The 13,536-nt window shown below is 42.9% G+C and overlaps 1 protein-coding gene across 1 annotated transcript in view; it reads left to right on the forward strand.

Annotated features, from left to right (window-relative positions):
* The window catches only part of GLB1 (galactosidase beta 1), a 102,012-nt gene that overhangs the window by 53,705 nt on the left and 34,771 nt on the right, over positions 1-13,536 (forward strand). The window contains exon 10 of the mRNA XM_079113986.1: positions 1,761-1,873. Within this exon, the coding sequence (XP_078970112.1) occupies positions 1,761-1,873 (113 nt within the window). The remainder of the gene's footprint in view (positions 1-1,760; positions 1,874-13,536) is intronic.

A 13,536-nucleotide genomic window follows, 5' to 3' on the forward strand; every position in this document is an offset into this window, starting at 1 on the left:
TAGAAGGCGAGCCACGAAGAAGGTGAGCTCCTTGCAGCAAGGGATGTGGTTTTATTTTTCTTTAGGTCTCACGGGAAGGGATGCCTTTGAACATGTGCTTCCCCTGGAGGTGGGCAGACCTGTTGGCTGTGAGCTGTCTCTTATAAGAAATGGCAGGAAGTAATAGATGCTTGGGTCAATTCAGTTGGTTGAAGGGTCCACGTCTTTCAAAATGGAGATTCTGTACAGAGAATGAATGAAAAAGTTTTTGGACCCTCAACCTCCTTCATTCATCAATTCTACCATTCAGAGGATCAGCCAGGCTCCACTGTTTGTGAACTGTGTCCAAGGAATTTATTACTAATCATAGGTGACATGTCATATTTTGTGCCTCATTTATTTATATAAGTTAGGACAAAAGATGAATCCTAAAGCAACTTCATTCTCACTCATTTGCTTTGCCAAGTGCTCTCTGAAGTAGAGGAGAAAGACACTAAGCCTTGCTGATCCACAGAGGGCAGCATGAGCAGCCCCCCCGGGAACCTGTTAGAAATGTACTCGCAGGTCCCACTCTGACCTGCTGAATCAGAATGTCTGGACTGGGGCTTAGAAGTAGTGTTTTAACAGGCTGTCCATGTGACTCTTATGCATGGGTAGATTTTCCAAGTGCTGCCCACTATTGCACACAGCCTCATACCTGTGAACATCATCTGATGAGGTTGGGAACCTCTGGTGTAGGCCCCGCCCCTTGGACATTAACTACAAGGACACTTCTTTCCTAGTCCTATTTTAGGCACAGTACTGCCATGGTGCATTGGTCTTTGTGATAGGCCAAGTTCCCCAGGAGACAGACTCCACTGCCAGGCAGGAAGTTCACTGTGTGCGCCCTCAGGAGCAACACCCGTAAGAGAGGGTGGGCAGATAAATTGGGCTGTGTTGCAATTTCATGAGTGGATTCAACACATCCTAGAGGAAGCTCTGGAGCTGACACGGCCAATCAAGCTCAGGAGAGCTGAATTTTATATTCCCACTCTAGTCAGCTGTTGAGTATGGGCTGTCTGGGAGGCTGTAACCTTGGGCAAGACAGCTCAGCAGAGGCCAGCACTCAGACACATCTGAGGAGTGTCAGCTGCCAGTACCCCTGGCAACCGGGGTAATGACCGAGTGCCTTTGTCTTCAGGGGGTTTACGAGAGATATACCACAATTTCCTTTATAGCCCTAGATATTCCAAAGACTTCAGGATTGCATTTGCATCTTTTTGGCTACTGTGTGTCTGCAGTCATCTCCGACATTGCTCTGTCTGATAAGCTCTCAATTTTCTGCTAATCCTCAACCTGGTCATCTGCCTCTACCAGATCTTTTCTCTGCCACGTGGTTTGAGGATATGAGAAAGATCAAGGATTGAAGGTTAACAGATGAGGATCATGTCATGAGCCCTGCTATTATTGTTTGTGAGATGTTGGTAGATGTTTTGCGAGGAGCATCAGATTCCCTGCTTGTCCAGTGGGGACAGTATCTGTTAGGGTTCTGTGGTTGGGGGTGGGGAGGGAGAAAATGCTTCCTGAACTCTAGTGTGATTAGCAAGTGCCACGGGTAGGAACAATTTGTTCCTCCAAATTTGCATCCTAAAGAGCACCTCTGTGTCTCTTAACAATTGGTTTTAATGTGTTCTTTCTTTCATCTCCCCATAATCCTGTAACCATGGGTCCCAAAGAATTTGTCTCCAGGCAAGGCCTTCCTAGTAACTAGTGGTACATTTTTTTTTTTTTTTTACTTCCAGGGGCCAACACACCCTATTCACCACAGCCTACCAGCTACGACTACGATGCCCCACTGAGTGAGGCAGGGGACCTCACTGAGAAATATTTTGTTCTGCGAAAGGTTATCCAAATGGTGAGTGCTCCATGTGGTGGGGCGGTTTGGGGTCCGGGGCAGCACCTGCCTTGAGCTCACTATGGTTCTCTAGTCATCTTCCTGCCTGGAACCTTCATGTTTAAAAGGATGGATGAGGAGAGGTGGTGGCTGGCTTTGTGGTAGAGTCTTGGCCCCACCTGATTAAGAGTTTATGAGCAAGTTACTTTCCTGACCTTTTAATCTGTCAAACTGGTATAATGACACCCAGTTGTGTTCTAAGGATTAAAAAGAACATAAAGCCCAATGTGGTGGCACACACCTGTAATCCCAGCCGCTTGGGAGGCTGAGGCAAGAGGATTGAGAGTTCAAAGCCAGCCACAGCAACTTAGCGAGGCACTCATCGGCTCAGTGAGACACTGTCTCTAAATAAAATACAAACAAGGGCTGGGGATATGGCTCAGTGGTCGAGTGCCCCTGAGTTCAATCCTGGTACCCCTGCAAAAAAAGAACATGTAAACCATCCGGGACAGTCCCTGACATGCACATGTTCAATAAGTGTTAACCTATTCTGTAGTTTGTAGTAAAGGCAAGAAAATGTGTGTTCACTTAAATGGCTGAAGTATGGAGGGGAAAAAAGAATCTGTGGACAATGAGGAACATTACAATGTGAGCTGTGCAAAAACAATGAAGCTTCATTTTTCTATTTGGGGCAAGCGATTACTGTTTCCTTCTGACCTGCTCCTGAGCTGCTTGTATCAGCTGCCAGTGTTATAACCTCTTGAGGCACTTAAAGCTCCCAGGTAGGGTTTCCTGTCTCTGTGGTGGGTTTAAAAAAAAAAAAAAAAAAAAAAAAAAAAACCCACAGTTTTTCTGCTCAGTCACCTGAGTTTTGAAGTCAAAAAACAAAGGCTTTCTGCCTATAAATTGGCAGGATTTTTTTTTAATATGATGTAATCAGAATTTTAAGCAGGTGTTAACATTTATATCGTGAAATATTTGGGGCATGTAGAAAAATCTGATCCAAAACTAAATACTCTTATAATTTGTATACATTTCATCAGCATTTTCAAGTATACTGTGAAATCTTTGTCCATGTTCTTTTACTATGGGTTTCGATCTTCACAGGTTGTATCTCCTAAGCTCACTCATATATGCTTGTTCAGAGCTTTTTTTTTTTTTTTTTTTTTTTTTTTTTTGCAGTGCCAGGAATCAAACCCAGGGCCTCACACATGCTAGGCTAGTCCTCAACCACCATGCTACATCCCCAGCCCTTTTTATTTTCTTTTAAGACAGGGTCTCCCTCAGTTGCCCAGGCTGGCCTCCCACTTAGAATTCTGCCTCAGCCTCCTGAGTTTGGGGATTATACGCTCCTGTCACCATGCCTGGCCCGTTTACTGCTGTCTTTGGGGTTGAGGGTTCTCCACCTACTTCTAGCTCTTCTACTTTGGATGTCTTTCACTATATTTTTATTTTTTGTGGTGGTTTCCCACACAAAATATGTACACCCACCAAAAAGCACAGCTCTTCTGTAGGCAGTTGAGTGAATTCCTACAAAGTGAACACAGCCCTTCGACAGGTCCCAGAAGCCCCTCTCGCACCTCTTTCTAGTCATCAGCCCCCACCCACCCTCCCCAGTTAGCTACTCTCCTGATCTCTATCACCATAGGCTAATTTTGCTCGTTTTTGGCACTTTATGCAAATGGGCTCGTACAATATGTGTCTGACTCTCAAGGAACGTTAACATTCAGTTTTAGTTTACAATAGTTAAAAATTGCTGACATTACTTCTTCCATATCACATCTTTAAGTCTCTCTAACTCCCATTGCATCCCTCTTGTGTTACTACTGTGACATGTTTTAGTTCTTGGGTATAATTTTCATGTATTTTGGTTCTCTTTTAAAAATAAAACCTGAAAGGCGTTACCCTGATGGCTTCTCATAGCATTTGACTTTACCCACATAGTTCATTTATTCACAGATGATTTAACAAATCTTTTCATCCTCTGTGTACCAGGTGTGGTTCAGTATATGTAGACCTCCTTGAGAATGTCTAAGCAAAGACTTTAAGATGGCAAGAGAGCCATGTGGGTATCTTTAAGTGTCCTTATTCCAGAAGTCCTGCAAATAAAATGAACCAGCTTTTGAGCGAGTTTTAAAGAAATGGCCAGTATGCAATTTGATACCTCTCTCATGATCTTGGCCTTTTTCTCAAGAAGTCACCCAGTATTGTGTGAGGGGTAGACTCACAGAGTGGCAAGACTTTGGAGAGGGATAGAACCAGATTTGAGTATTGAAGTAGGGCAGGGTACCCACTTCCACATCTGAGCCACAATGGCCAACACTTCTCAGGGAGTGATAACATAGGAGCTAGTTTTTATTATTGTTGTATTCACTTCTTCTGTTTTCAGTGGAAGTTGGAAACTCTGGAAATTGTGCCCACTCATCCTCAAAACCGCTGTGGACAGTTTCCTATAGAAGCTGCAGCAGTTGCCATTGCTTAGTTCTTTCCAAGAAAATCTACTGTATAACCAATAGGTTTGCAATGAGGTCTACAATTTCTAATGGTGGACAAAGGGAATGGGGAGGGGGTGTAGGATGTAATGTTGATGGGATAAGAAGTGGGTAGATAGGGGTACTAGATCATAGGAGGAGTGAGAGCAGGATCAAAAGAGGTTGGTTGTTAGCATGAGAAAAGGGAGAAAGAGACTCCAAGGAAACAGGTGAACAAGGAAAATAGTGTGAGAAAAATAAATTAAAAATGTAAAAAGATAGGGGAAAAAAATCTACAATATAACAGTCATACTATTCAAACCTCCCAGACTTCAGCAGCCTGATGCATGAGAGGTACCTGACAATGAGCTTCCAGTTTCAGCAGGCGTCTCAGGATGGGAGTTGCCCCACCTAAAGATGGCCGCACTGGCTTCTGTTCACATTGATAGATGGGAAGCCACAGCGTGGGTGGGCGCTCAGTCCTGAAGTGGGGTGCAGGTGAGCCAGGGTCCTCTTTCCAAGAAAATCAAGGAAGAGTATTACTCTGCTATCCCATCAGTGCTTATCTGGTGTCCAGACCCAGAGGGTTTCTTGTGACATGAACACCTAGTGTTTTATTCTGGACAAGAGTTAATTTTATAAAGAGGAAAGATTTATTTTGGTTCACCTTTTTGGAACCAAAAAGGTTCTGATCCATGGTTGGTTGGCCCTGTGGTTTGGGGTCCATGAGAGAGAGCATCATGGTGGAGTAAAACCTGTCACCTCATGGCCAGGAAGTGAAAGGAGTGGGGGAGGGGGGCACAATTCCCTTTGGCCTATACCCTCAATGACCTGAAGACCTCTTAATAGGTCCCACCTCTTAAAGATTTCACCAGCTCCCAACAGCACCAAGCTGGAAACCATGCCTCTAACACATGGGCCTTTGGTAGACATTTATCCAAATGATTCCAGCCAGGCAGGAGTATTTTTAAAAATTTTTTTTTTTAGTTGTACATAAACATAATACCTTATTTATTTTTGTGTGGTGCCGAGGATCGAACCCAGTGCCTCACACATGCTAGGCAAGCGCTCTACCACTGAGCTACAACCCCAGCCCCAGGTAGAAGCATTTTAAACTGAGGTGTGAACTTGCTGGGCTAGGGATTTATACTAACAATTTGGATCTTTAACAATCTCCTGTTCTCTCTCTTCCCTGATCATCTCTGCTTCTCACCTCTGCTGTAAACCATCACCCCCATACTTCCTTCTAGTATACAGGTGACATTATCTTCTACTTCACAAAGACAATAAAAACTATTGAATAGGTCATGTTAGGAAGCCTGAATTATAAGTAATAGGGTGCCATTGAAATAGTTTAAGAGAAGAAATTATATAGGTAGATGTACATTCAAGTGAAGGATCAGGAATGAATGTATCTTTAGAGTTAGTAAAGAAACCATTGCAATTTGCAAGTGTCTTAGTGAGTTCAGGCTGCTGCAACAGAGTACCATAGACCAAGTGGTTTGCAAACAACAGAAATTGATTTCTTACAGTTCTGGAGGCTGTAAAGTCCTGGGGTCTCTTTCATAAGGCACTAATCCCATTCACAGAGGCTCCATCTCTCAAATGCCCTTCCTCCTAATACCATCAATCAGCGTTTAGGATTTCAACATAGGAATTTTAGGGAGATGCAAATATTTGATACAAAATGTTTAAAACATTAAAATAAGCACAAAGATCACTATTTATGACCATCACCATCCCTGGGAATTGAACCCAGAGGGGCTTTACCACTGAGCCACAGCCCTTTCTATTTTTTTTTACTTTGAGACAGAATCTAAGTGTTCTGAGGGCCTCACCAAGTTCCTGAGACTGTCCTTTTTTTTGGGGGGGGGGGGGTGCTGGGGATCAAACCCAGGGCCTTGTGCTTGCAAGGCAAGCACTCTACCGACTGAGCTATCTCCCCAGCCCCCCTGAGGCTGTCCTTGAATTTGTGATCCCCTGCCTCAGCCTTCTGAATTTCTGGGATTCCAGGTGTACACCACCACTTCTGTCTCCAACATTTTTTAAGAGACGAATTTCAGATTTCTTCACTGTTTGGAACACCTGTACCATTCTTCCCTTACATTCTCTTAGCTGGATGCGCTTCTGTTGTCTCTTCAGGTGGCAATAGTTTGTAATCTTTTTCTCTAGAGAGAATAGAAATTTTTCACTTGATGATGGTGATTGAAATTTGTCAGTATTGGTAGTTGGGAAAAGCAGAAAAACTTCACTTTTATTACTGAAAATATCACATAAATGTTTAGAATGTAATGTTGGGACGATCTCTCTCAAGTACTTTAAATATGTGAGCTGTAAAATTCAGAAGGAATTTCCTCAGGTATAGTTTCTGGCTCCATATGTTTCAAAACTTGTTTTTCTTCTACAGCTCACCTACTTCTGGGGCTGGGTGCCCTGGGGCATGATCGCATTGCTCTGTGATGCTAAGAGAGTCAGTGTTTGGGTGGTAGGAATAATCTCTAAGCAATACTTACCTACTTGTGGAAGCAACAATGAACCCTGCAAGTATATCCTACTAACACTCATGTTAAATAAATCCCCACCTCGGCTACTCTATAGTTGAATCCCAAAGATGCTCATGGCACTGAAAAGACCTCTGACGTAAGAGGGCATGTGACAGAGAAACTGGAGCCAAAAGAGACAAGAATCTTAGCCTACTGTGGTTAAATTATATTATTTTTGCAAATTGTACAAAAACATATGACAATGTAAATATACCAATAAGACCTCTCCTTGGGGTATGTCTGGATGCAGAAGATGAGCTGGGTGGCTGCATGAGTAACTTAGGAATGAGATGATGGCAGGGGCAGCAGGGAGTGGAGAGGAAGTAATGGATTTGAAAAACAGGAAGTAAAATTGGTAGACCTTGGTGGCTGGCTGTATGCAGACATGAGGAATGAAGAATTGTTGATTTGTCCAAGTTACAACCTTGGCTACATGAGGAAGTGGGTATTGGGGTCAGCACCTAAGGTAGAGGATTGCAGAGGAGGCCCAGGCAGGAAGAGGGAGACAAGCTGAGCTCAAGGTGATTCTGAAGACATCCAGGTGGAATGTCTGTCCAGCAAGCACCAGCACTTAAGAGTGAGATCCTTGAGGCTGAGGTTGTGGCTCAGTGGTAGAGCGCTTGCCTGTCGTGTGTGAGGCACTGGATTCAAGTCCCAGCACCACATATAAAGAAAAATAAAATAAAGGTCCATCAACAACTAAAAAAAATATTTTTTAAAAAATGAGATCCTCCAGGGACACCTTTGCACAGATTTCAGGGGTCATCAGTGAAGGTGGAGGCTGGCATCCAGGGAGAGACTAAGGTTGCACATGGAGAGTCAACATAGAAGAACAGAGGGCCAAGCTAAAGAAACACCCAGGGATCCCAAGTATGTAACCAGTGGGCAGAGTAGGACGAACCCCTGAAGGAGACAGACGTCAGAAATGAATACAGTGGATCGCAGCTTACTGGGTGTTATCATTTACCCACTTTTCTTCCTTCCTTTCTTTCTTTCTCTTCCCTTTCTTTTCTTTCTTCCCGTCCTTGTTTGGAAAAGAGAAATGACCTACTTTAAAACATTTAATGGACTCTTTTTTTCTTTTTGGTACCAGGGACTGAACCCAGGGGTCCTTAACCATTGAGCCACATCCCCATCCCTTTTTATATTTTATTTGGAGACAGGTCTTGCTAAGTTGCTAAGGGCCTCAATAAGTTGCTGAGGCTGGCTTTGAACTTGCAATCCTCCTGAGCTTCTGAGGTTGCAGAAGGTGTGTGCCACCATGCCCAGTGTCTTTCGTAAGAGTTATTAAAACTACTGAATTAACTGATAAATGGTATTCAAAGTACTTGCTTGCATCAAGGAAAGGAAATTGGATGGCAAATGCCTCTAAAAATATAGATCTATTTATCTCCTTTTTCCACCAAAGACCTAAGGAACAGGAAGTGTCTCCTTTTTAATCCATTTCAAGAGTATGTTAGTTGGCGATGGACACTGACTTTTACAAATGTGCACTCTGAAGATGAAAATGTCCCAGAAAGCGGTACAATTCTACGTTCAGTGGTGAAGGGCCCAGGCAGCCCTTCACGAATGAATCTTTAAGGCATGACAAAGCTCATGACATTTGCGTTTTCTAAGGTAGTCTCTTTGGTGTGGGTAAAATTCAACCAGACATGGTTAACACTTTCACCTCGGGGGTGAACCATAAAATTATAGGGCAGAGCCCTCCTCCCCACTGACTTCTCACAGGGCAGTAGTGAGTTTGAGTGCTTTTGAATAAACATAAGATCTGTTTTAAGAGTTTTGTGTCCTAGGGATCACCATCAGTGAGAAGAGTTCAGATGACTTTTTGAGGATGGGTCACTCCGTAGAAATTAATCCAGTGGTAGTTGAGGACCTTGACAGTTGCAGTGGATTCTGGGATTTCCAAGGGTAGAAACTGGGGCTGGGTGGGAGACTGGAGACATGAGAACAGGCACAGTGGTTTTCAGTACTTTGGAAGCTTAATGGAATTTGAAACTTGACCTGGAATCTGTCTGCACTGGCTGAACTGTTGTCCTGTGTTTATGACTGGAATGACATTGGACAGACCCTTAGTGCTGGTAGAAACGTGGCGTTTTATAGCTGACAATTTAAAAAGTCCTTTGAAGCACTGACTGTACTCTCATGTCACTCATTCCATCATTTCCTGTGACTTGGATCTTCTCATTCATCTTCCAGAATGACTCCTCTCAAATACTGATCTGGCCTCCTGTGACTCGCCCACCCCCCATATTCATATTCTCTCTCTCTCTCTCTCTCTCTCTCTCTCTCTCTCTCTCTCTCTCTCTCTCTCTCTCTCTCTCCCTCTCTCCCTCTCTCCCTCTCTCCCTCTCTCCCTCTCTCCCTCTCTCCCTCTCTCTCCCTCTCTCTCCCTCTCTCTCCCTCTCTCTCCCTCTCTCCCTCCCCCTCCCTCCCTCCCGCTCTCTCCCTCTCTCCCTCCGTAGTTTTTCATTGCTATGACCAAAATACCTGATTGAAACAACGTGAAGGCAGAAAGGTTTATTTGGGCTCATGGTTTCAGAGGTTCCAGTCCATGGTTGGCCAACTCCATTGCTCTGTGTCTGAGATGAGAACAACATGGCAGACTGGTGTGGTAAAGGAAAGCCACTCAGTTCCTGGCAGCCAAGAAGCAGAGAAAGTACTTGTGCAGAAGAGGCTAGGGACCTATTTCCTCTGACTAGGTCCCACCTCCCAATAATCCATTAAAATTATTATTCTATCAAGTGAATTAATCCACCAATATGGTTAGAGTCTTCAAGATCCAATCACTTCCCAGTTAACCCACTCCTTGGTTTATACCCAAAAGACTTAAAATCAACATACAACAGTGACACAGGCACATCAATGTTTATAGCAGCTCAGTTCACAATAGCTCAACTATGGAACCAACCTAGATGCCCTTCAGCAGATGAATGGATAAAGAAAATGTGATACACATACACAATGGAATACTACTCAGCCTTAAAGAAGAATGAAATTCTGGCATTTGCTGGTAAATGGGTAGAGTTGGAGAATATCATGCTAAGTAAAATAAGCCAAATCCAGAAAACCAAAGGCTGAATGTTTTCTCTGATATGTGGAAGTTAATTCATAATAAGGGGAGGGGGTAGGGAAGAGTAGAGTTACTTTATATTAGGTAGAGGGAAGTGAAGGGAGGGGAAGGAGTATGGGGGAAGGAATGGTAGAGTGAAGCAGACATTATTACCTCATGTACATGTAGGACCGTATGACTGATGTGATTCTACAATATTCATAATCAGAAAAATGAGAGATTATGATCTATCAAAATGTACACTTGCATTCTACTGTCATGTACTACTAATTAGAACAAATAAACTTTAAAAATCCACCTCTGAATATTGCTTCATTGGGGATGAAGTCCTCAACGCATGAACTTTTGGAGAACATTGCAGATCAAAACCATAATGCTTTTCTTTCATATTCTCTCTCTCTCTCTCTCTCTCTCTCTCTCTCTCTCTCTCTCTCTCTTTTTTTTTTTTTTTAAGGGGGAAGGGGGTCTCACTATGTTGACCAGGCTAGTCTTGAACATCTGGGCTTTACCATCCTCCTTCCTCAGCCTCCCAAGTACCTGTGACCACAGGCACACACCACTGTGCTCAAACCAGCCTCACCTTTCAATTTTTACTTCTTAAAGTGAATCCAAAAAAAAAAAAGAAACCCCCCAACAGTGTCCTGCATAGAACAGTGCTGTTTCTACCTTCTGGTCTCCACATATGCTGTTCTCTCTGCTTCCGTTCTCTTAGAGAATGAAGCCATACCTCAGTGACCTGCTCTGGGGAGTTGTCTTTGACTTCTCTCTCATTAGAGTTGATCCCGCTTTGTCTTCTGCTGCTATTATGCAGTATGGAAATCTTTAACCTGCTGCTTCTCATAGTGTGTTAATATAACTCGTTTGCATATATTTCTCACAGAGCTGGGAAATGTTAAAGCATAGAACCGACACAAGGACTTTCTAAATAAGAGTTTGTTAGATGAGCAAATGAAATGGGGACCTTGGTGAAGGAACAGCTGGATTTTCTGGGGAAAAGAGCAACTTCTTATGCTGGATTTATCCTTCTAAATAAGTATGATGTGAAGCAGTATTTATGGCAGGTCTGAAAACTGTGATTAAAAACACATTGTTATGGAGAAATAAAGGTTCAAAAGTATAGTGTTTTGGTATGTTTGCCAATTTTCTGAACTATTAGTTGGACAGAAAGCAGTTTTGCTAAATAATTAATATAAATGAAAAGTCACTGCAATTAAATTGAAAAAGAAAATTGTAGCCAGTGGGATAGACAGATGGATGCTTAATATTTATATTAAAATCAACTAATCCTACAGATTAAAATATCAAGATCCAATTGCATAATTGGGTGAAAAACATAAATTTCATAACTTAGTGAAAACTTGGATATGCACTGTTTCAGAGTCCTATGAGATGTTCTTATGTTTTTATCTTTATTTTTAAAAGTAAAAATTTTAAAGAAAAATGATGCTATAGAATGAAGTTACTTATTGTAACGTTATTATCATACTAAAATTAGAAATAATTCAATCCCAAATATAGAAAGGATGGTTATATAAATTTTATCACATCCATTTCAAGCACTGTAATACGCATTCATACAATCATTGTCAGTATTTAGCCATGCCAAAAAAAAATTCAGGTAAGTAGCAGTATCAAATTATAAAAACAGCTCTTTAATTTATGTTCTGTGTGGGCATAAAGGGAGGATCTAGGAGAGGAAATGTGGTTGGAGGTTCAGACTTTTATAAATAGTAAAGACACTTTCTATTGTGTTGTCGTTCTAACAATAAAGGAAGCGAGAATGGGCAGTGGAAATGACACTAGACTTGGGGTCCCAAAACCCATACCCCTTCCTTGTCCTGTGTATAATCTTGAGCAAGTACCTCAGTCTCATCTCTAGAAAGGAGATGTCACAAGTAGGTGTGAGGGCCTTGGGGAGCAGTGAAGGAGGACAGAGCTGGCACATGAGCACCCCACCCAAGTGACCTGATGATGTAAGGTGAATGACGGCCTCGGTGCACGGCGTGTCTTCCAGGGTGGCGGAAGAGGTTCCGGTCCTGGTTAAACTGGAATCCACTTGGAGTTAGTCATGACCAGGTCACTCCTAGGTGCAGGTAAATAGGGCACATCCCTTTCTGTGAGTTTGTTTTCTGCTTTTATTGGCCAGAACCAGGGGTAGAAGGAAGGCATAGGTGAACTGCCAAGGAGAATTGAGGTGGTTACAACTCCAGGGAAAGATGGAATCTTGCGGGGCTGGGGAGATAGCTCAGTCGGTAGAGTGCTTGCCTTGCAAGCACAAGGCCCTTGGTTCAATCCCCAGCACCGCAAAAAAAAAGATACACATAGTACTGGAGATTGAACCCGGGTATGTTCTGCCACACATCTATATCCCCCATCCATTTGATATTTTTTACTTTATTTTGAGACAGGATCTCCCTAAGTTACCCAGGCAGGCCTGGAATTTATGATCCTCCTGCCTCAGTATCCTGAGTAGTTAGAACTACAGGCACGTATCATTGCACCCAGCTAATATTAGCTTTTAAAAACTGCACAGAAATGAGAGCCTTCAAAAGATTTCTGGAAAAAAGATGAGCCAGGCACAGAGGCACAGGCCTGTAATCTCAGCAGCGCCGGATCCTGAGGCAGGAAGATAAGAAGTTCAAGGCCAGCCTCAGCAATTTAGTGAGGCCCTAAGCAATTTAGCAAGCCATTGTTTCAAAGAATGAAAAGGGCTGGGGATGTGGCTCAGTGGTTTAAGGGCCCCTGGCTTCATCCCTGGTTCTGGGGTGTGGGGGAGATGATAGAGGAGTGGAGACTGAGAATGTAGGGCAAGAAACTCTTGGATTCTAGTAAAGGCAACCAGGCTCATAGGTTCAGGGAGCAGGGATATGCCTCAAAGAACCCTGGGTGTGTTTTGTCGCCCAGTGTTGATGTGTTGTCAGGTTAGTCCCCAGAGTGGCAGTATAGGGGGATGGTGTGGGAGATGGTTTAGTGGGAGGTCCCTATATTTCTCTCCAGACCCTGGTTTGTTCTTGTGAGAGGGTGGTTATAAAAGCGTGAGCCTGGTCCCATTGCCTCTCTGGCTTCCTGTTGTGAAATACGATGTCTTCCTCCTGCACATGATTCTGTTATCCACCATGAGTTCCTTTCCAGAAATAAGCCAATGCTCATTAAGCTTTGACTTGCCAGAACTGTGAGCTGAATAACTTCTTGTCTTTTTGAAGTTAGTATACCTTAGGTATTTTGTGATAGTAACAAAAAACAGACTAATACACAGGGTCCTGGAAATGCAGATAGGAGAAAGGATAGAAACAAAATGGAGCTGAAAATGGGAAGTTTGATTGCACCCTACATATTTCTTGTCAGGTTCTCCACTCCCTCACCCTCCTCAAACACAGAGTGTTCATCAGGGAGCCGTCTTTCTATCAGGCAGAAGTTCAGAGGACTTTTTTCTTTAAAAAAAAAAAAATGTTTAAACGACAATGATGCTAACTACTTCTGCCAATCCTTTTTATACTATTAAGTAGATTGCTCTTTTTATTATGGTAGATGTTATGTAATTGCACATAAAGTTTCTTTTGCATTATGCATATTCAAAAACAGGGCAGTTATAAAGAT

This window comes from Sciurus vulgaris (assembly GCF_902686455.1).
Source record: "Sciurus vulgaris genome assembly, chromosome: 16".
Lineage (NCBI taxonomy): Eukaryota > Metazoa > Chordata > Mammalia > Rodentia > Sciuridae > Sciurus > Sciurus vulgaris.